General features: G+C 45.4%; 1 protein-coding gene across 1 annotated transcript in view; it reads left to right on the plus strand.

Annotated features, from left to right (window-relative positions):
* Positions 1 to 21,019, plus strand: part of CFAP54 (cilia and flagella associated protein 54) — a 2,285,874-nt gene that overhangs the window by 1,916,010 nt on the left and 348,845 nt on the right. The window contains exons 60-61 of the mRNA XM_086918163.1: positions 441 to 534; positions 16,413 to 16,508. Coding sequence (XP_086774289.1) covers positions 441 to 534; positions 16,413 to 16,508 — 190 coding nt within the window. The remainder of the gene's footprint in view (positions 1 to 440; positions 535 to 16,412; positions 16,509 to 21,019) is intronic.

A 21,019-nucleotide genomic window follows, 5' to 3' on the forward strand; every position in this document is an offset into this window, starting at 1 on the left:
GTTGTCTAAGATCACTAAAATCACCATTAGGGTCGTCTGGATTGGGGCAGGGTGCCCACGTACATAAATGTGCACCATATATCAAGCCAAATTCTCACAGTCACCATGAATGGTTGTGAATACGGCCATGAGAGTGGTTAACTCCTTGAGACTGCATGTTTGTGGGACCAATTGAAGGTAATCCTTCTTACGGAGGGCCAAAAGAGCACACATTTGCACTTTGAGTGGTGCATTGGGATAACGGGTCTAACAACCTGTTGCCAAAAATAAAATCAGCATAACAACTTTTAGGGAGAAAGGAAAATTTAGGGGATGAAAAATGTAAATTGTTTGTCAGGGACATTGTGCTTGAACATTTGCATATTTTCTATAAGCAAGCACACCATGAAATATAAAAAGCATTGTGGGGATGTTAGTTATACAGTGTTTTTTCCTTTTAGATTAATTAGGAGCGCTTACTTAGAAATTGCACGTCTGTATTTTCATCTGATCACCTTGGAGTCGAATTCAAAAGAAGACACATCATCAACACAGGTAAAGCCCAAGCCAATATGGTGGATATGTTAGGTTGTACAGTCATTGTTAAAGTTATTAATTTAGCAGGAATGTTAGAATCCTTTGAGAAATGATTGAGTAGCTTATGGCAATATTGGGAAATATGTAGCTACTTATGAGCACTTTCAATTGTAATTCAGATTCATCATTAGAAGCAAGCACTGTAACAGTGAGAAGATTAATGTAAGTTACACCGAACAGTCATTTCCTCCCCTTTCCCTTGTAACCCTTAGATATTTCTATTTGAAGGAAATGTTTGAGTGAATTCTTGCTCTCAAGAGATCTGAGATACAAGCCGCATGATGTGTCGTACAACTATAAAGGCCTGATTAGGCCTGGATCCCAATTATAAGTGGTGGGATGCTTATCATACCCCATTCACTTTTCGCAAGGCCAAACCTGCTGGCATTTTACAGGGAGAAAAAGTCCTGCTAATTAACAGGACATGTGGATTTAGGTGTGGTAAGCACCAACATCCATCCCTTATTATCTAAAAGGTCAGATTAGACAAAAAGTATTGCACCTTCGTGTTGGATATTATGGGATAGAATATTTATCACATCCGATAAGGAACATTTTCAGTTAGGACCTAAAGTGCTTATCTGCTTTGTCTTTCAATAATACATTTCACAGCCCTGTAGGTGTAGCACCTTTGGCTGTTCGCACAATATATTAAACATTCAAAAGGTAGCCCTCATGGAGTAGCACCTCCAGCACTTAATGCAACTGTTCAAGGCAGGGCCCATCAAATTCGTTTTACAATTACTCCACCTAAATTACACAAACCTCTAGCCAGAGGACGGCTCAGGAAGAGCGGAATCAGCAGATGTATTTTCCTTTTTGCTGTCTCTTAGGGCTGCTCCCGTTGTTCTGGTAAATAACACTTTTATCTGATAGAGACTTCCAGCTGCAGATTCCTTAGCGTTGAATTTCCAAGGCATCAGGCTGGATTTAGAAACTTTTGCTGAGCAATACCCTTTGCTAGCAACGTCGGGTGCCTCCATTCGGCTCTGTGTCACATCATCGGTAGCGTCAGTTATGACGTTGCGGTACCTATAAAGGCACCACCCAGGCACGGACGTCAGTTCTTTTTTTTCCGCACCAGTTAAGCGCAGATCCGGGAAGAGCTACCCCTCTGCCACTTTTTGGCAGGCTTTTTCTTGACTTTTGTCAATATTTTTGGATTCGACTTTGCGTGAGAGGGATGTCTTCAAGAAAGACAGGTTTCAAACCATGCAGGACTTTTTCCGACACAATGTCGGTCACTGATCCCCACCACATATGTCTGTGGTGTCTTGAATGCGACCATGATTAGAAGTCATGTCCAGACTCTCAGGCGATGGCCCGAAGACCTTGAGGGAGCAAGCAATGAAGTTGCTTGCGGCCCGGCAGTCGACACCGTCAAGTGAGACTCCGAGAAGGCCACCGCCCCGTTCAAAGAAGAGGAGGATGAAGAACTTTTTTTGGAGCCCTAAGTCCTCTTCCTCCCTTTCGAAGTCTTCTGGACACTCAAGGAAGCGGCACAAGAATGAGAAGGAGGCCAAGCGGACTTCGACTTCACCTCAACTGGCGTCCGTCATCAAGAGAGGTAAGGAGCACCAACGCTCTAGGCACGGCTCTGTGGAGCAGGAGCCTAAGTGGACTTCACGCCTCCCACCCTTTCCTGGAACCGGAGCAACGCCTGCTCAAATTAAAGAGTTAAGGAGGCCATGTGTCGCAAATTTGAGTGTAACGACCCCGTTGGTGAGCCCTTGGGCCCCGCGGGGTCAGATGGAGCCCCATTGGAGGGGCCTCAGGGATCCGATCCCGGAACCGGATTGACACTGGTCCTGCCAACGCGACCTTCCCTGGCATCAAGTCCAAAGTCGGTGCCTAAAACATTGATGAAGCCTGTTGGTGGCGCAATCCCCATCCTCGATGACACGGCGATTCCTGCGTTGACAGAACCCAGGGGTTCTATGTTGTCACCTGAGCACTTTGTGGATGTGCTGGGCTCAGGAGAGAAATGAGAGGAGTCTGGTGACCCTCTTGAGAACCAGGATGTCTTTGTGGAGACAATGGACTGGTCTGGGAAACTGGAGGTAGCCAGTGATCTGGATACTTCCCCAGACACTGGCACGCTCTCTCCGCCTACAGTGTCTACAGAGGAGGGGCGTCCTATGCCATAGTGGTTAAGAGGGCAGCTGGGGTCCTAGGACTGGAGCAGGTCAGGACTAATCTCCTGACCAAAGTGCTTCAGCCAGGGGCTTCCACTTCTGAACCCCTATTGCTCTTTAATGAGGCACTTACGGACATCCTTCTAGGAACATGTTCCAAGCCTAGCACAGGGGATCCTGTGAATAGGACAATTGCACGCCGCCATTGCCCAGCTCCAGGTGACTCAAAATTCCGCACCCAACACCCCACCCCAGAAAGTTGGGTGGTGCAGGTCTCTACGTGCCAAGGTGCATTCTCTTCTGCCCCTCCGGATTGGGAATCCAAGAGACTGGACTCATTTGAGAAGCAAATGTTTTCTTCCTCCAGTCTGTCATTGTGGTCGGTGAATGCAGTGTGCTTATTGGGCCATTTCTCCCACTCTCTTTGGGAGATGGTTGTGCAGGTCCTGCCATAAGTCCCGGAAGAGACCCGAGCTGTGCTCTCCCAAGCTGTCAAGGACATGAGGGATGCCGAAAAATTTGCCATACGGTGTGGATTAGATATGACCGATGCGCTAAGCAGGTCGATTTCAACGAAGGTGGCCTTGAGAAGGCGCACCTGGCTTCATACAACTGGCTTCTAGGAGGATGTCCAAGTCAACTTGATGGCCATGCTCTTCGATGGAACCCCTATTTTTGGGGAAAAGGCAGACTCGGCCCTGGTCAGCTTCAAGGACTCTCGAGCTACAGCCAGATCCTTGGGCCTCTTCCCCACTCCTCGTGGCCAGTCTTCCTTTGACCTCTTTCATGGCAACGGAAGGGGTTTCCAACCACGTCAGCCCTATCCTAGCCACGTCCCGCTCAGACTATCCAAGCTGTACGTGGACCCGGTACATTCCATCCTTGGAATGGCAGCCAGAAGTTGTCTACCACACAGCCCCTGGCAGCCGCAGCCTCCAAGCACTCCTAGGCTGATTCTGCAGGACCAAACTGCTCCTGTGGGTGGGAGAATTAGTCATCATCTCCCCCGCTGGGTATCTATAACAAAAGACAAGTTGGTCTTGCATATCGTCCAGGAGGGCTATTCTCTTCCTTTCCTTTCCTTTCCTCCTCCTATTCCGCTAAGTCAGAAATGGCTGGCGGAAGATCATTTGAAGTTGCTCCAAGACGAAGTTACAGCTCTTTTGACCAAAGGAGCTGTAGAAATGGTCACAGCTTCAGAAGTAGGTAGTGGCTGGTATTCCCACTACTTTCTGATTCTAAAGAATAACAAGGGGCTTCGGCCCATATTGGATCTCCAGACCGCCATCTCTTCCTCAAAATCGATACATTCAAAATGCTCACTTTGGCTCATGTCTTGTCTGCCCTAGACCACGGAGACTGGATGGTGGCGTTGGACCTGCAGGATGCGTATTTTCATATCCCCATCCTGCTGGGTCACAGGCATTACCTTTCAGTTTACCGTGCTCCCCTTCGGTCTTACCAGTGCCCCTCAGGTATTCACCATGGTGATGGTGGTGGTTGCAGCTTATGTGCACAGGTTAGGGGTGTCAGTCTTCCCCTACTTCAATGACTGGCTGTTGAAGGAGTCTTTGCCCCAGGCAGTTGTCTCCCACCTTCAGACTACGGGGAACCTCCTGCATTCGCTGGGGTTCTCTATAAACGTGCCGAAGTCACACCTGACTCCTTCCCAGATGCTCTCTTTCATTGCAGCAGTTCTGGACAGAGTGTAGTTTCGGGCTTATCCTCCAGAGCAGCGAGTCCAGGTTATTCAGGTTATGATTCCCATATTTGAGCCTCTATCCTGGATTTCGATGAAGTTGACTATGAGGCTGTTTGGTCTCATGGCCTCCTGCACCTTGCTGGTAAGACACGCCAGGTGGTGGGTGTATGCAGGCTCTGCAGTGGTACTTGAAGTTCCAATGGGCACAGCATCGGGAAAATCTCACTGACATGGTTCAGATCTCAGAAGGAACTGCAAAGGATCTGCAGTTGTGGTTAACAAATCACGATTGGGTCATCGGCAAACCTCTCTTAGTTCCCTAACCAGGTTTCACAGGATGAGGTGGAGATCAGGGGTCACTGGTCTCCGGTGGAGGCAAGACTCCACATACGTTTGTTTGAGCTCCGAGTGATGCGGTTGGCATTGAAAGCATTTCTTCCCTCTGTCAAGGGGAAGCTGGTGCAGGTGTTCAAGGACAACACCAACGCCATGTGGTACTGCAACAATCAGGGTGGGTGGGGTTATGGACCCTTTGTCGAGAGGCCCTCTGTCTCTAGACATGGCTGGAAAAGCAGGGCATATCCCTGGTGATTCAACACCTGGCAGGTTCTCTGAACGCCAGGGTGGACGATCTCAGCCATTGATGCCTTCAGGATCACAAATGGCATCTCCAGTCGGAGGTGGCGCAAGGTCTCTTTCAGCAGTGGGAAGAACCTTGGTTAGATTTGTTCGCCTCCAAAGAGAACGTGCAATGTCAGTAGTACTGCGCGCTGGAGTATCCAAGGTGGCTATCACTAGGCGAACCATTTCATCGCAAGTGGAGCTCAGGCCTGTTGTATGCCTCTCCGCCCATACCACTCCTGCCCAGGGTGCTGAAGTAGATCAGTAGCGACCAGGCCCAAGTCATTCTTGTGGCACCGGGCTGGGCAAGGAGAGTGTGGTATCCAGAGCTTCTGAGCATGAGTGTCGATTCTCTGATCAGGCTGCCCCTTCGGGAGGATCTTCTGTTGCAGCATCAGGGGAGAGTTCTCCACTTGAACCTGTCAACTCTGCACCTCCATGCATGGAGATTGAGCGGCAACAGTTGATAGTTTTTGGCCTTCCTCCACGAAGTCTGTAATGTTATTCTGGTGGCCAGGCGGCCCTCCACTAAGACGGTATACGCCTGCAAAGTTTGTTTTATACTGTACAGAAAGGTCTATTCACCCTCTTTCTACTGCACTTTTCTTCATTCTAACCCTTGCCCAGTAGGGCTCTGCCTTGGGAACTCTCAAGGGTTACCTTTTTGCTCTGTCTGCTTTTTTGCGGCTGCCAGACAAGCCCTCTCTCTTCAATTCTCCTATTGTAAATAGATTTCTAAAAGGGCTGGCTCACTTGTTGCCACCCACCCTCTTTGTTATGCCACAGTGGGACCTTAATTTAGTCCTCACTTACCTGATGTGTGCTCCCTTTGAGACTTTGCACAATTATCCCCTTCAGCTGTTGACCATCAAAACAGCCTTCTTGGTGGTGATTACTTTGGCCCAGAGGGTGAGTGAATTGCAGGCATTATCCAGCTTACCTCCTTATCTTATGTCCTTTCCAGACAAGGTGGTACTTCGCACCAGGGTATATTTTCTGCCAAAGGTTGTGAACCCATCCCATTTGGGTCAGTCCATCACTTTGCCCACCTTCTTCGCTCCCCCACATCCCTCTAAAGATTAGGAGCGTCTCCACGACTGCACCCAAAAAGAACATTGTCGTTCTCCCTTGACCGCACAAAAGAGTTCCGGGTGGATGACCAACTCTTTGTGGGGTATGTGTGAGCGAAGAAGTGAAGGGCAGGGCAGAAAAGGACCATCTCTCGCTGGGTCATTCTCTGTATTAAAATATGTTACGCCTTGGCGAAGAAGCAGCCTCCTGAGGGATTAAGGGCCCACTCCACCAGAGGTAAGACTGCGAGGATGGCCTTGGCTCGGGGTGTCCCAGTCCAAGACATCCGTCAGGCGGCAATGTGGGCATCATTGCACACGTCCGCAAAACATTATTGTGTTGGCGGTCAAGTGCACAGGGACGGGCACTTTGCCCAATCAGTCCTGCAAGACTTCTTAGTCTAGGTCATGAATCCATAACCCACCGCGGAGATGGTATGACTCGGGTATCTTATTCAAAGGTAAGGAATCTGTAGCTAGAAGTCTCTATCAGATGAACAATTTACTTGCCTTCGGACTGATGTAGTAGGACTAGGGTTGTTTCTCCTTTCAGGGCCCTAGTTTTTTTACATGAATACATCAGTTACTTCGTGGCTCTGTACTTCTGGCATGAAAAATACGAAAAGTACTGACGTCCGCGCGCCTGGGCGGCACCTATAAAGCCACCCCAACGTCATAACCGACGACGTCACTCGGAGCCGAATGGAGCCACCCGATGTTGCACACAAGGGGTAATGCTCAGCAAAAGTTTCCAGATCCAGACTGACACCTGGGAAATTCAAAGGTAAGGAATCTGCAGCTAGATAGAGTTTCTACCAGATAATGTGTTACCGAAAGTAAGTAACTTGTTCTACTTTTCCAAATATTGTTCATCTTCGCCCTTTAGCAGTGAGATGCAACGTTTGTATTAGAAAGGCTATCTCTGCTCTTTCACTAACTGGCATGTTTAACCCTTGATTGCCTACACGAAAAAGCAGAGTTAGAGATTACATTTAATTTACATTACACAAGTCTGCCAAGTGGCAGTATGACACATCCTAACCTCAACCACCCTTGGCTTTTCAGCCAGCAGCGATTTGTATTTTGAGACTTCTAGTAGTGTAGTTTTGCTTTTAACACTGTCAATGTGCATTTAAAATCCCAGAATGCGGTGACATTGGCTAAAAATAAAAGAAGTGGCCAAATGCGTTATACATGGAGCTACTGCATATGTCACACCAATCTTCCAGTCTATGTAAAAAACGGCTTGCTTCACATGTAAAAACAGGTTGGCCTTCCTTTATTCATAGCATTCGTTAAAACAACCATTGGCAATATGAATCATTTTGTGATTTGTGCAGTGGAATGGCAGCAGCAGCTCAAGCTTTTCCCATCACAGGACACATACACATCTGTCAACATCGGTGCAAGCTCTGCTTCCTCACAGAACAAGTATAGCATGGCAGTAGCAAAGCAAGCTTCTCTCTTTTGCAAAGGTAGCAAGTGCAAGCGTACATTTTCTGCACAACAAATCCATCAAGGCAAATTAGAACAAGCTTTCTTCGATCACAGAACAAGCACACTTAAAGCATGAGTGATATGCAAGTTGCAGACAGATGTGTGGAGAGGGTGTAAGTGTGAACATACAAGTTATGACACCATTCTGACTTAGGTGATATTCAACGTTCACATCCTGAAAGTCCTGCTGCTATCTCTTGGTGACCTGCTGCTTGTGTTGATTTTTTGAATTTCTACATATTGAGAAGTAGCTGTTACCTGGTACGTCATTGTTATTTGGAGCAGCCCAGCCATAGCCTAAGCAACTATGATTTTGAGAGCTGCCAACCTCTTTAAAATAGTTTTGAATGCATGTGTACCAGAGGTTGTGAAATCTTAGCCTCAGCGCTGCACCTGTTCAAAATGCTGAGTACTGCACTGATTGGTTTAAATGTGAAATGCAGTGTTAGTGTAAATTAGTATATTTCTATAGAGTCTGTGCCTGTTCCCTTGTGCAACTAGGGAGTTGGCCAGTACGGCGGACGGATAGGATGTCCTGATCCCGTCTCTCCGTCCCCGCCACCGATCTGCCTGCCTCCTAGCCCATAACCAGTTCGACGGGACCTGGAAATTGCTCCAGAAGCATCAAAGATCCCGGTGCTGGTGTCACAGAGAAAAACGTCCGTTCAGTGAAACCCCGGAAGAACACGTAGCAGTGACGCCGAGATGCCTGCACATGCCACCTGAGGGAGTAGCCAGCATGAGGGGAGAGGCCACATGGGTCACTGAGGGACTGCCTGTGGCCAGAGGCTGGGGTCCCAGCAAGCATGACGGATGGAAGTCCGCCGCGACTGAGCCGAGATTTCTGCTGCGGCAGGGATTGGACTGTCAAGGGACTCCTGACGCTGCATCGGGGGAGAGCGAGGCTGATGAAGTGAGACCTGCTGATGCTGGATTACAATCGATGAGGAAGCCAGGCCCGGCTCCACTAGCCGAGTCGTGACCTCACACCCGCACGCCTACTTGAACAAGAATCCAGCAGCAGCCTGGCACGGACTACACCAGATTCCCGAGGTGAGAGGCAGGGTCCTGATTCCACAGGAGCAAAGAGCGGTGAGCGAGGCCCATCACCTAGTGATTACCGGTACCCATCTAGAGTGTAATCCCACAACACTGCAAACTGCCTGGGTGAGGTCTGGGGGTGGAAAGGGAGCAGACTCCACTGAACTGGCTATACAAGAGAAACAGAACTAGAGGGGAGAGATCAAGACTGGCCCTAAAGGCTCTGAAATGTAGCAACCAACAAGTAATAAGGCCCACATCACAATACTCTGAAATAGGTGGCCTCCCTTGAGGGACTGAAAGGAGGGCTCCCCTCTTCAATTACGCCAGGTGGAATCACTCGCCTAGGCAGCACATTGTACCAGCTTCAGGGAATACCTTTATCTGCAGCGAATAGAGTCACAGGTGGAACTGACCCATAAACACTCTTTACATATCCAACAGATTTTCAGGGCAGACTGTGGCTCAAAGAATGGCAAAACCTGATCAGTCAAAAACCACAAGCGGAGGACATCACCGTAAAATTACTGGAACTAAGAGTTGAACTACGCACAAAATAGACAACAGGTAGCTTGGCATAAGTGTTCAAAAGTCTCTATTTACTACCAGATCTCACTGAACGACAACAAAAATGGCATCTTCCCGCGTCAAAAAAGACTGCACAATTGAAGACATGCTTGCGGGGCCAGCGGAGACAGCCACTGGGAACCGGGGCACCTCCTTGGAACAGCTGCGACCCCGAGACAAAGCTACATATTATGAGCAAGTGTCTTGGTCCTTCATAGAAGTTTTGTTCTTCTACCATAGAGACAATCTGCAAGAGCTTAAGCGAGAACTTTCAGAAGATCTGCAAGACATCCAAAAAGACACAGACGCACTAGGGGACCGCTTCGCAACATTGGAAGAACGGATAGACAGGCATGAGGAAGAAACAAATATGCTCCAGCAGGAGGTCATTCGACTTCAGGAGCAACACCTTGAATTGCAAGCACACACTGAGGGCCTTGAGAACAGGTCCAGATGAAACAACATAAGAATACGAGAAGTAGCTTCAAAGGGGGGCCTCTGTTAAGGATTGCAGGGAATTTTTAGCATGAGCTGAAAGCCATTTTGTATTTTGGCAGCCATTTTAGTTAGTCATGTGCTGTTTCCCTCTTCAGAGCCTTGCATATGCTCAGAAGGGCCTAGCTAGTAGAATGCACCTGCTTCTCTCATACAACTGTCAGGCTATTTTTGCTGCTGTATGGAGAAGTGACTCTCCTCCCACTTTGTTGAGCAAGCAGATCTTGCATGCCCATATTGAGCATTTTGCATGCTTACATGAGCCAGGACTGCCCCTTTGTCTTATGCTGACTATGTAACCCTAAGCATATATAAGGCCCCTGTTTTCTGTACTCCTTAGACTACCTCATTCAGTTGCTAAGGCTTCTGTGTGACGTAGTCTCCCTCATCTGAGGTGAATAAATGCATTCTTTTATATTTCAGCTTTTGTGCCAATTGCTTCTTTGTTGGTTTAAAAGGACCAAGTATCAGTGAGACCCCTGAGAAGGTTTCTATTTTCTACACCTCCAGCAGATATACTGGCCTGCCTACCCGATTTTCCCATAAAGGAGAATATACTCCGTACAGCCCGTGAGAAACAACCACTTAGCTTCCGTGGACAGTCACCAGTGTTGTTCCAACACGTATCAGCCATTACTCTACAAAGAAGGCACAAATTCCAGCTTGTCACGCAGCACCTGCGGGACAAAGTAATGGCTTACTCCTGGGGCCACCCCTTCCGTATTATCTTTCGTTTAGAGGGCCGGCTCCATCAGTTACGCTCCCTGTCTGAGACCTGACAGATTCTTGGAATAGACACAGAAAAAGGAAAACAGACTTTAGGCTCCTCCTGGGCACAATTTAGTGACCGTAAAAATCGAGAGAGGCATTGAGAAGGGAAGAAGAGCCTGATGTGCCCGGACCCGGCTGAGATAGCTTAGGGGCAACAGCCGGCCCTTAAATCCATCCTGAAGGTTTTGGCCAAAACAGATGACCCACATGGTTCCGGTTGAGCTAAGTTTCAAAGAAGCACACAGTTTGGTTGGGGCTGGGGGGAGGGATGGGGCTATTGGCCACACTATGGACCCCATACTTCGAAATCCAGGCCTGGGAGACCAAGGTCTAACTCAGGAATTTAAGTTTCAACTCTTTTATATCTCAATATGTATAAGGTTTGGGCTTCGGGGCTTACCCCCACATGCATCAAGCATTTTTGGAGTCGCAAACGGTGCGATTCCTTAAAATCGGCCGTTTGCGATTCCAAAAATGCTTTTTCAGATGCATCATTATTTTGTGATGGAAATCGCTAATTTTGCGACTTTCCAGATTGCGATTGCATTTAATGAATCGCAAATTTGCGATTCCTTAAATTCAATGCATCATTCTTTAAAAAATTGCGATTTTTAAGATTGCAAGTGCAAATTACCACGAGGTTGAACCTCGTGGTAAATTGCGAAAAATGTTTAAAATGTTCTAATTTACATTTTAAACAATGTCATGTTACAGACACACATGTCCTTAGGACATGTGTGTGTGAAACATCCATTTAAAAAAACATTTCAGGGGTGCAGGGGGGGGTCCTTTGGACCCCCCCCTGCACCCATGGAATGCATCAACATTATGCGAATTCAAAATTGCGAATTCGCAATTTCTATTGATTCCTATGGGCCTTTTGGCCCATAGGAATCAATGGGAATAGCAAATTCGCAATTTTGAATTCGCATAATATTTGCGATTCGGTAAAAATTGCGATTTTTACCGAATCGGAAATATTATGCACTTTCTATGATGCATCCCGTTTTGCGAATCCATATTTGCGATTCGGTAAAAATCGGAAATTTGGAAACGCAAAACGGGAGTTTGATGCATGTGGGGGTTAGTTTTTAATTTTTTGGTTCACCATAATTCATGCATCACATTTCACATCACACTTTTAAACTGAGGGCCGGATTGTGTCACAGTACTTTCCAACCACACCAATTGCTACCCTCCCTTCCCTTACATTCTGATGTCTGACAAGATTCTCAAAATATTACCCTTGAATGCTAAGGGTCTTAATAGTCAAGTAAAATGAAAGGCAGTTATATCCTACCTGGAGAATTCAGGAGCTGACATATCCTTGATTCCAGAAACACACCTCCTACCCTGGGATTGTTACCCACTCCGATCACAAGCATTCCCACTTCAATTCTTCTCTTCTACCACCTCTAAAATGGCTGGGGTGGCCATACTGGGTGCGCTCTCCTTTAAGGGGACAATCGGACGTAGGGAAACAGAGTTAAGGGGCAGATTACTTGCATACCAGCTCACCTTAGGGAGCAAGATATTCATTGTGGGATCACTATACGCACCAAATGAAGCTCAAGAAACCTTGCTACAGAAAGCACTAGCAGAGACACTCTCCACAACTGATACAGAGGTTCTAATAGGGGAGACCTTCATTTAGTTTTCAACATAGATCTATACAGATCGAAAAAAGACAAGGGAAGACTTGAGCATTATCGAAAGTTGGTCATAAATGGTTCAGAGATCTGGGACTCAGTGACATATGGAGAGACTCTCACCCAACGACACAGGAATATACTTACTACCACACTCATACTACACAGCAGGGGACAAATGTGGCAGAATCTTTGCTAACAAATTGTGTATGAAACGCCAGGGGACAGGAATTCCATCAATACAGTCCCAGACGAAAGGCCTTATTACTAGCAACACAGCTATAGTAGAAGAATTCTACTCAAAGCTATACAAGGAACAAAACCTAGACCCCCCTACCTAGCGCCACCTACCTTCAAGGAGCAAACACAACTCGCATTACCCCGGAGCAAGCAGAGACATTAGAGGAGGACATAAGACCGGAGGAGATAATTTCAGCCACCTCCCGCCTTAAACTCTCTAAGTTACCAGGCCCAACAGATTCCCCCCTATTTTCTATAAAACATTCTGCCACACTTTAGTCCCCATACTAACAAGGCTTTTCGACTCCTTCACACTACTAGGTGCAATTCCTTCATCAATGCTAGCTGCCTCCATTGCGGTGATGCCCAAGCCGGGGAAAAGACAGACAGCAGTGTAGCGCTATTTCACTATTGAACGTAGATCTTAAACTATTCACCGGAATTCTAGCAGACAGACTAAGTCCGCTAGTACCCGCTATCACAGACCCAGATCAAGCGGGGTTTATACCGCACAGACAAACCAGTGACAACACCAACTGCATTTTACATTTAATTGAAAAAGCGGCAAGGACCCCAAAGGAGACGATGCTGCTATCCATCGATGCTGAAAAGGCGCTCAATAAGATGCGCTGGCCCTATCTAGAGCAAGTTATTACGCATTTAGGCCTAGTTGATAAATTCAAGGTGCAAATTATGAATTGTTACCCTTCTCCTATGGCAACAGTGAGGGTAAATGGCCACACCTCAGAAACCTTTCAAATAAGCAGAGACATGAGACAGGATTGTCCGTTATCTTATTTGCTCTATGTATGGAGCCTCTCTCCAAAAGAGTAAGACATAGTCCCCAGATAGTCGGTGCCACCTTTGGAGGGGAACAGCATAAGCTGAGTTTATACGCAGACAATATACTTTTCACATTGGGTAGTCCTGCCTCCACACTGCCGACACTCCTGGAAGAACTGGAAGCATTTGGATGGACAGCAGGGTTTAAAGTTAATGTAGAGAAATCACAGGCACTAAACCTATCAATACCCCAGGAATTGCAGGGAGTGCCGCAGGGATCCTCGCTGAGCCCCACGTTGTTCAATCTTTACGTGAGACCGCTAGCTGAGGTTGTCAGGCAGTGGGGTATGACAATGGTGTCATATGCCGATGACACCCAGCTAGCGGTTACGATCAGCGGGGATGCGGACCAGGATGCCCCCAGGTTTCAGAGTGGACTTAGAGCGGTGGCAAGCTGGATGAAGGCCAACTGCCTCCAGCTCAACGCGAAGAAGACCGAGATCATGATCATCGGTAGAAGGGTGGATCTCTGGGGTGACAGGTGGTGGCCTGCGGAGCTTGGGCCGGCCCCCCTTCCGGTGACGGAATTAAAAAACTTGGGAGTGTGGATGGATCCCACTCTCAGTTTTGTGGGGCACACGAAGAAAACGGCTGCTTGCTGTTTTGGAATCCTCCAGGCTCTGCGTCCAGTCCTGAAGTTTTTCGACTCCCGTACCCGGCAGTTGGGAATACAGGCGACTGTTATGTCGCGCCTGGACTATGCCAGCTCTCTCCTGGTGGGTGCTAACCTGGCTGAAGTCACTCGCCTCCACCGCGTCCAGAACGCTGCCGCCAGAGCTATCGTCGGTCTTCCTAGATCTTTCCCCGTTTCCAGTACTCTGAAAGCGCTGCACTGGCTGCCAGTCAGAGCAAGAATCCAATTCAAAGTACTGTGCTTGGCCTTCAAAATCCTAAAAGGTACGGCTCCTCAAACTCTTGCGGGCCTCTTGTCCTGGTACGTCCCCACTCGACATCTGAGATCCTTGGGCCAAGCTCTCACCATCACCCCTCGATACAAGTTGTGCCGTATCGGTGGTCGTTCCTTCCGGGTCAAAGCAGCCGAACTGTGGAATTCCCTCCCGGTGGAGATTCGGCTGTTGGAAGATCTTCTTTCCTTCTGTAAGGCGATTAAAACTTTCCTATTTTAAACTTGATTCCCCCCTCTTTAGCTGTTGTGTCTCCTGTGGTTGTTGCGTGTTACCTTGACATGCGCCGGAACGCCCCTTGGCTGGGGCAGCTGTGCGCAGTACAAATTCACGTAACATAACATAACATAACAATTGCTGTCAAGTTTACAAAAACTCTACCCCATTCAGTGGCAGTCAGCTGCACTCCCTTATCCAAGGATTAAATTAGCGCCCACCCTCCAACAAATCTCCTCAATAAACTACCACACTTTATTAAGACAAATCAGGAAAGAGAAAACTAGCTGGAAACATCATCAGACCTTATGGCTGGGTCGTATCGCAGCAGTTAAGATGACTATTCTCCCTAAGATCCTCTATCTATTTCAGACACTGCCCCTAGAGCCACCTAAAGGAATGATTGGGACCTTACAGCAGGCTGAAATCTCCTGGTACATCTGATCCCTAAAGAAGCAACGCATGAAGAGAGAGCTGTGCTGTCTAACACCTAAAGATGGTAGCTTGGGCATCCCGGATTTACACATGTACTTTTGAGCGGCACAGCTACGATACCTAGTTGAATGCCACCAGTCTGAGTCAGAGAAACATGGGCTCTTTCGAGATAAAGCAGTAGCGGGTACCTCTTTTGGAAGATTCTATTTCTCAAGAAAACCCACAGACCGAGGAACCTATATCTTTCCCCATGGGTTCAAGCAAATCAAATGCTGCCTGACTTCCTTTCCTTCTCCTCTGATGCTATTATTCGAGAACCCTGACTTTACTCCAGGGCTCGATCTCTGGGCATTCAGGGAGTGAAAACGCTCTGAGTGTCGCTTCATGAGGCACATGATAGACTAAGAAGGGGCGATCCCTTTCAGCAACTGAGCGGGGACGTTTCCCTTCCTGAAACAGAGAGACTACACTACGTACAGCTCATTCACTGGTTAACACATCCCAGTAATAAATCTGCCATACAGAGACTCCTCACAGCCTACGAATACTGGTTAGTCATCCATACCACAGGTATACGTGTAATCTCAGAGATCTGTGCATTTTTGACCCAATGTAAAAAACACAAGTAGAAAGCGAGCTGGAACTGCGGACAGCTAACGGAGAAGGAATGGGGCGAGATATATTTCAGAGCAAGACACACTGCCACAAACACTTCCTTCTCCGAAACCTTTGTTTCACCACGTATTGGAACCTCACTTCATCCAGATTACACAAAATGTATCCAGACCTCAGTGACAGGGGATGGAGAGGCTGTGGGGCTCAAGGGACGTTGGTGCATGTGTTATGGGACTGCCCCAGACTCCAGTCATATTGGACTCAAATATTAGACGAGATTGACAATCATTTAGAAACACAAATACCTAGATTTCTGTCTTACTAGGCTACCAAAGCCCTTAACATATCCATTGAAGTCTAGATGGGAGATAGGTCCACCACTGGGTGCAGCCTCATAGAATGTTTTAGCACGCTGGGGCACGTCACAACTGCCAACCCATACAGGATGGTTATACACGTTATAGAACATACTGGGCATCGAAAGGATATCTCTGACACTAACAAATCAAGGAGAGGCATTTGAGAAACTGTGGCGAATATTATATATCCCACCTATCGGAAGACTTTAGAGAACTGACAAACCCAAAATATCTAAGACTCCTGCTGCTCTCAGAAGTGAATACCAAAGTATAAACAGGTGCAACTAGTTATGATGTGATCTACTCTGTCTTAATTATGGAAAGCACAGTGAACCAAACATAGTGGGTGGGGAGGGTTTGGGAAGGGAATATTTTTTTCCTGTCCTTTATGTGTAGAACTGCTCCCTCTCTACTTTCCGTTGTATCCTCTTCTTTTAATGAACGCCTGGGGCTCTACCATTGCTGTCCAATAGCGACACTGATAATAATGTATATTCCATATACTTGGCATTTCTTTCAAAAATAAAAAGATTTCAACCATAAAAATATTGTACTGCACAAATTATAGTCAGTGAGTGGAACATATCTTTCATAAGTACCATTGGGGATTTTGGAGCAAAGAAAATTATGCTTGTTAACCTACGAAATTTCATGATGTGTTTTGTTAACTTACAGACTGAAGTCATAACAAAAGGCTATATAGAGATTGTACCTACTCCAGCACAAACGTACAAATTGCTAGCCTGGATGGCAATACGCGCAGCTACGCAGGTTAGTGAAATAACTTTTTTTACGTTATAACATCTTTTTTTTCTGTGACAGGACTGCTACCCAAATCCACACAAACTTCCTACTTTCAGGCTTCATGCCCTGTGTTGTGCACCATGTGCAGCGCTTGTTGCTTTAAAAAATCACAGACAATATTTGAAGCACTCTTTTTCTTAATATATACACTACATTCGTTCACCCATCATTCAAATTTCCCAAAAAGTACACTCCCTTGTTTAGTTATGTTGCAGTCTGCGTTAAACAGAAAACATAGACACTGTTGAATTTGTGGTTTTTGTCGACTAGTACATTCAAGCCCTAGGAATACATGAAAACCATAATTATGGTATGTATATTCTTTGTCTGAGTTACGAAAGAGGCCAGAGCAGAAAACATGTTAATGCTCCTGCTAAAAGTGCTTCTTATAATATTGATTAACATGACTGCACCTGTATGTACTGTGATAACGTGCCAATGTTATCTCTTCTTGGAAACAACTTATAAGGTAAGTATAATTTAAATGAATAGTATTTGTAAATAAATAATGATTATGCACTATTTCCTTTAAGATTACCAATAGCGTATATGTATGTATATATGTAATATTGGTATAATGCAAACGTAGCCAAAAGGCAGAGGTGTGCTGAACAGTGCTAGAGCTAAGGTCATAGGCAATGAGTTATTGCACAGAAAAACGTGTTCTGAAGCTGTTACTTTTTGGTGATGCAGTGTTCTTTAATGTGATGTTTCTTCAACTCTTTATTAAATTAGAACAGGGTTGGATTGTTCCTAACAGATACAAAGTTACCAATTCAGGTCCTGGGTGCATAAATGGGAAAAGTTATCTTTTTTTTGCTGTATGCCTACAGGTGTACCAAAGACCACTAGAGGTGGTGAAATTGTTGGATAGGGAAAGATGATGCTGGTTTTTAAGATGGTGCAGACTGGCAAGACGAACCAACGATAAGTAGGATGCCCTTAAGAGGTGTCAATGTGGAGTCGCAAAGACAGCAGAGGGGAAAGGGTATTGCCACCATCCAAAGTATAAGGGCTTGAACAACTGAAGTCGCTTTCTGGGGGAATAGCTTCACTTTGTTCAGTAGAACAGGTAATACCAAATCCCCATTATTTTCTTGGCAATGCGTTCTCTGAGGGTGAGGTCAGTGTCCAGGGTTAATCCTAGTGACTTGGCACTGAGGGAAATCCATCCAGCTTCATGTCGTAAAGCCAGGTTTGGACTAGTTATTGCTTTTTGTTATGGGATAGTGGGAAGTAGTAATGCTATTATGGTAGATTTGGGCTTCAAGTAGGTGTTGGCCAACCAGCCATGGTGTATGAGCAGGCGGCATTTTGAGGCATTCGATGTCTGCAGTGTAGGAGACTTTCAAGTTAAGTTGTGTGTCATCAGCATTCAGGGTACTCTTGATCTTGAAATTGTGTAAACTCCTGTTTCAATGTGTTTTCAGATAAAGGGCAGCTGATTGATGGGCCAGTAGTTTGAAAGGTCATCGTATGGATTTCTTCTGGAGTTGAAGAATATGAAAAGGCTTGAGAGCTTTTGGAAAAGATGGTGTGATTGAGGGTGGAGGTATTACTGTAATTAACTGAAGAAAATGTGTATTAAAATTAAGGGTTAGTGTTAAAATACCTTCATTAGTTTAAATATGTTGAATTATAAATAAATAGCATTTATTATTAGGGTTAGTCTTAATAACTGAATTAAATTAATATTAATATATTTAACCAAACATGATGCTAGACCAATGTAATACATTTCATTTTAGGCTCACGGTAAGAAGCAATTTAATACATTTACAGTTTATTCAATTGTAAGTAAATTGCTTTGATCTAAATTAATTATAGGGATTGGGTTAGCATTTCGATTCTGATAAGGTATTTATTCAGGCGTATTTAATTAATAGATTAGAAATACTTTCTGGTTACTATTAGCAATATTTTATTATGGTAAGAATAATAAAATTTACTATAGTGATGGGTATGGCGCATTATTTTAATTACTTTTCAAAGAGGTAATTAAATCATATTAGGGTAAGGGTTGTTAATAAAATGTTTTACAATTAATAATACGACTAGGACGGTAAACATTATACCAAGGTTTAGGAATGGAGCAAAGTGAATGTAGAATCAAATAAAGAGGGTCAAAAAGTGGAAATAAAGACATACATCCAAATTTACCAAGAGTGGGCCTAAGTCTAAATTCATAAGGTAATATATTCCATACACAAACTCTTTGATTGAAAATCTCCTATTATTGTACTAGACAGACAGAATGAGATAAGGCTTAAGTGGCCTTTATTATTTAACTCTAACACTTTCTTTTAAAAGAAGAGTATTTTCCCTTTGAGGTAGGTAGGTTGGATCTTTGCTAAAAACAATTTTGTGTAGCAGACAAAGACACTTAATTGGAGGCAAATCACCTCTCTTTGACAAAGTAGTGTGAAATACAGCAATCTCTCCTAAAGTTTAAAATCAATCTTTTGTATTCTGTGCCACATGGAGCATCTAGATCAATGTTTTAGTTGTGTCAAATCTTAAGTGAATCATGGAACCATCAATAATTAGACGGCTCGAAAATGCCAATTATAATGTATGTGATAAAACCTAGAATATAGTTTTGGTGATTTCTTTTCTTCTCGAGGCAGAATGAAGAAGTGTTTGCCTTAAAACACCCCGGGCTCATGACAGTAAGTTATGGAGTAATCTCTTGCTTACCAAAACTTAATCTTTTCCTGGAAACCCCTCACTTGACAAAAGGTAATTTTTCCTTGACATCTTCCTGGCTCACAAGCACATTAATGTACATCTGTATATGGATGACACCCATCTCTTTAAATAAAAATAGCATCAACAGTTGGCACCTATGACAACAGTAACCTGTGCAGAAATTAATCCCACTGATTAACCTCGGTTGTTTTTTCCTGCAGTCATCAGTTTTGCCATATCCTCTGGCAACAATATCCATACAACCATCTTCTCAAAGACACTCATCTCAGACAAATTGAAGACACCTGACACAAACTCTTCATGCTTCTCTAAGTCAACCCTTTTCTCCATGGAACAACCTTCATTGATGCCACACAAGCCTCAGTAGTATATCATCATCATGGATGCTACTTAGTTTGAGAATCTCATCTCACAATCCCCTCACAGAGCATTCTTTATGCAGCTATTAAACTAATCACAGATCTTAGGAAGTTTCACAGAACCTCACCCACTATCACATAAACTGGATGAGTCTACCAGCCTGGATCACCAAGGAAGTGATAAGCTTAAGCACTCCAACATAATACGTCTCAAGCTCTTGAGTTTCCAAGGAGAATCCACTAAATCAATAGTGATGGTACATTTGGGAAGATGAGGAAGAATGTTTTAGGTTGGTTGGACTTGTTTATTCTATGGGAGTCATTTTGCTTGGTTTTGATGGTGAAGATGAGTCCAAGTACAATGACACCCTACAAATGAGAGTTAGTTGAGATGTTTGCACCATATGTGGCATGAAAGAACAGGGGGGCATATTACCAAGCAATAGCAATAATTATCGCTATTGCTTGGTTAGAGACAAAAATGTACCTCCCATTGGATAACATGGCTAAGAACTGCTCAGGGCAGGTGTTAGCTTTTGGAGATATTCGCGCTTAGCGCGAATATCTTCAAAAATTGGTAATAGGAGATAGCGATGTTAGCGACTGTTTCCAGTCGCTAACATCTTGGCACGCCCACTTTGCATGTCATTAGTGATAAATATCACTGACATGCAAAGTGGGGCCCAAGATAGTCGCTATCTTCTACTAGCTGTCGCTAACTGGTGTTAGCGACAGCTAGGTAATAGGGAGATAATTTTATCTCCGCTTTCTTGGCTTTTAAAGCCAAAAAAGCGGAGATAAGCCCCCTTGATAATATGCCCCAGGATCTCTGGTGGCCTCCATACCAACAGCTGGGGCCACCTCATTGTAATGCATAAAAAAATGCCAAAAGGTGAAGACAAGACACTAAGGCCCCCATTAGGATAGCGGGCGGGAAATCACCCCGACCGCCATGGAGGTGGGAAACAAACGCCCGCCAGGACCGTGGATAAACCGGCAGCGAAATTAAGATCAACCACCACAATAGACCGACCGCGGCGGTAGCAGTCCCAACAAAATCGTTCGACGCGGACGGTGATGGCAAAAAAACGACCGCGGCGGACGGAAAAGCAGAGGAAAAGCAACAACCCTCCAAAAGTAAAGCAGAGACACCGCACGGGAAATTAGGATATCCCTGAGGGTCCCGCAGTCAGAACCGCTGTTTCCAACCGCTGCGGTCGCATACAGGAGTGAATGGGAGAGACAGTGGAAGAGCTGCAGCATAGCCACCGCAGCAGAAGGGACATGATAAAAATTGCGGACGATGCAGAAACATTTCAGGCATGCCAAACATTGGACAAATCAAAGTAGCCATGCCCCCCAAATACTTAAAAAACATACAAATGAAAAAAAAAATGCAAAACCAAAAAA

This window comes from Lissotriton vulgaris, chromosome 1_1, assembly GCF_964263255.1.
Source record: "Lissotriton vulgaris chromosome 1_1, aLisVul1.2, whole genome shotgun sequence".
In the NCBI taxonomy this organism is placed as follows: Eukaryota; Metazoa; Chordata; class Amphibia; order Caudata; family Salamandridae; genus Lissotriton; species Lissotriton vulgaris.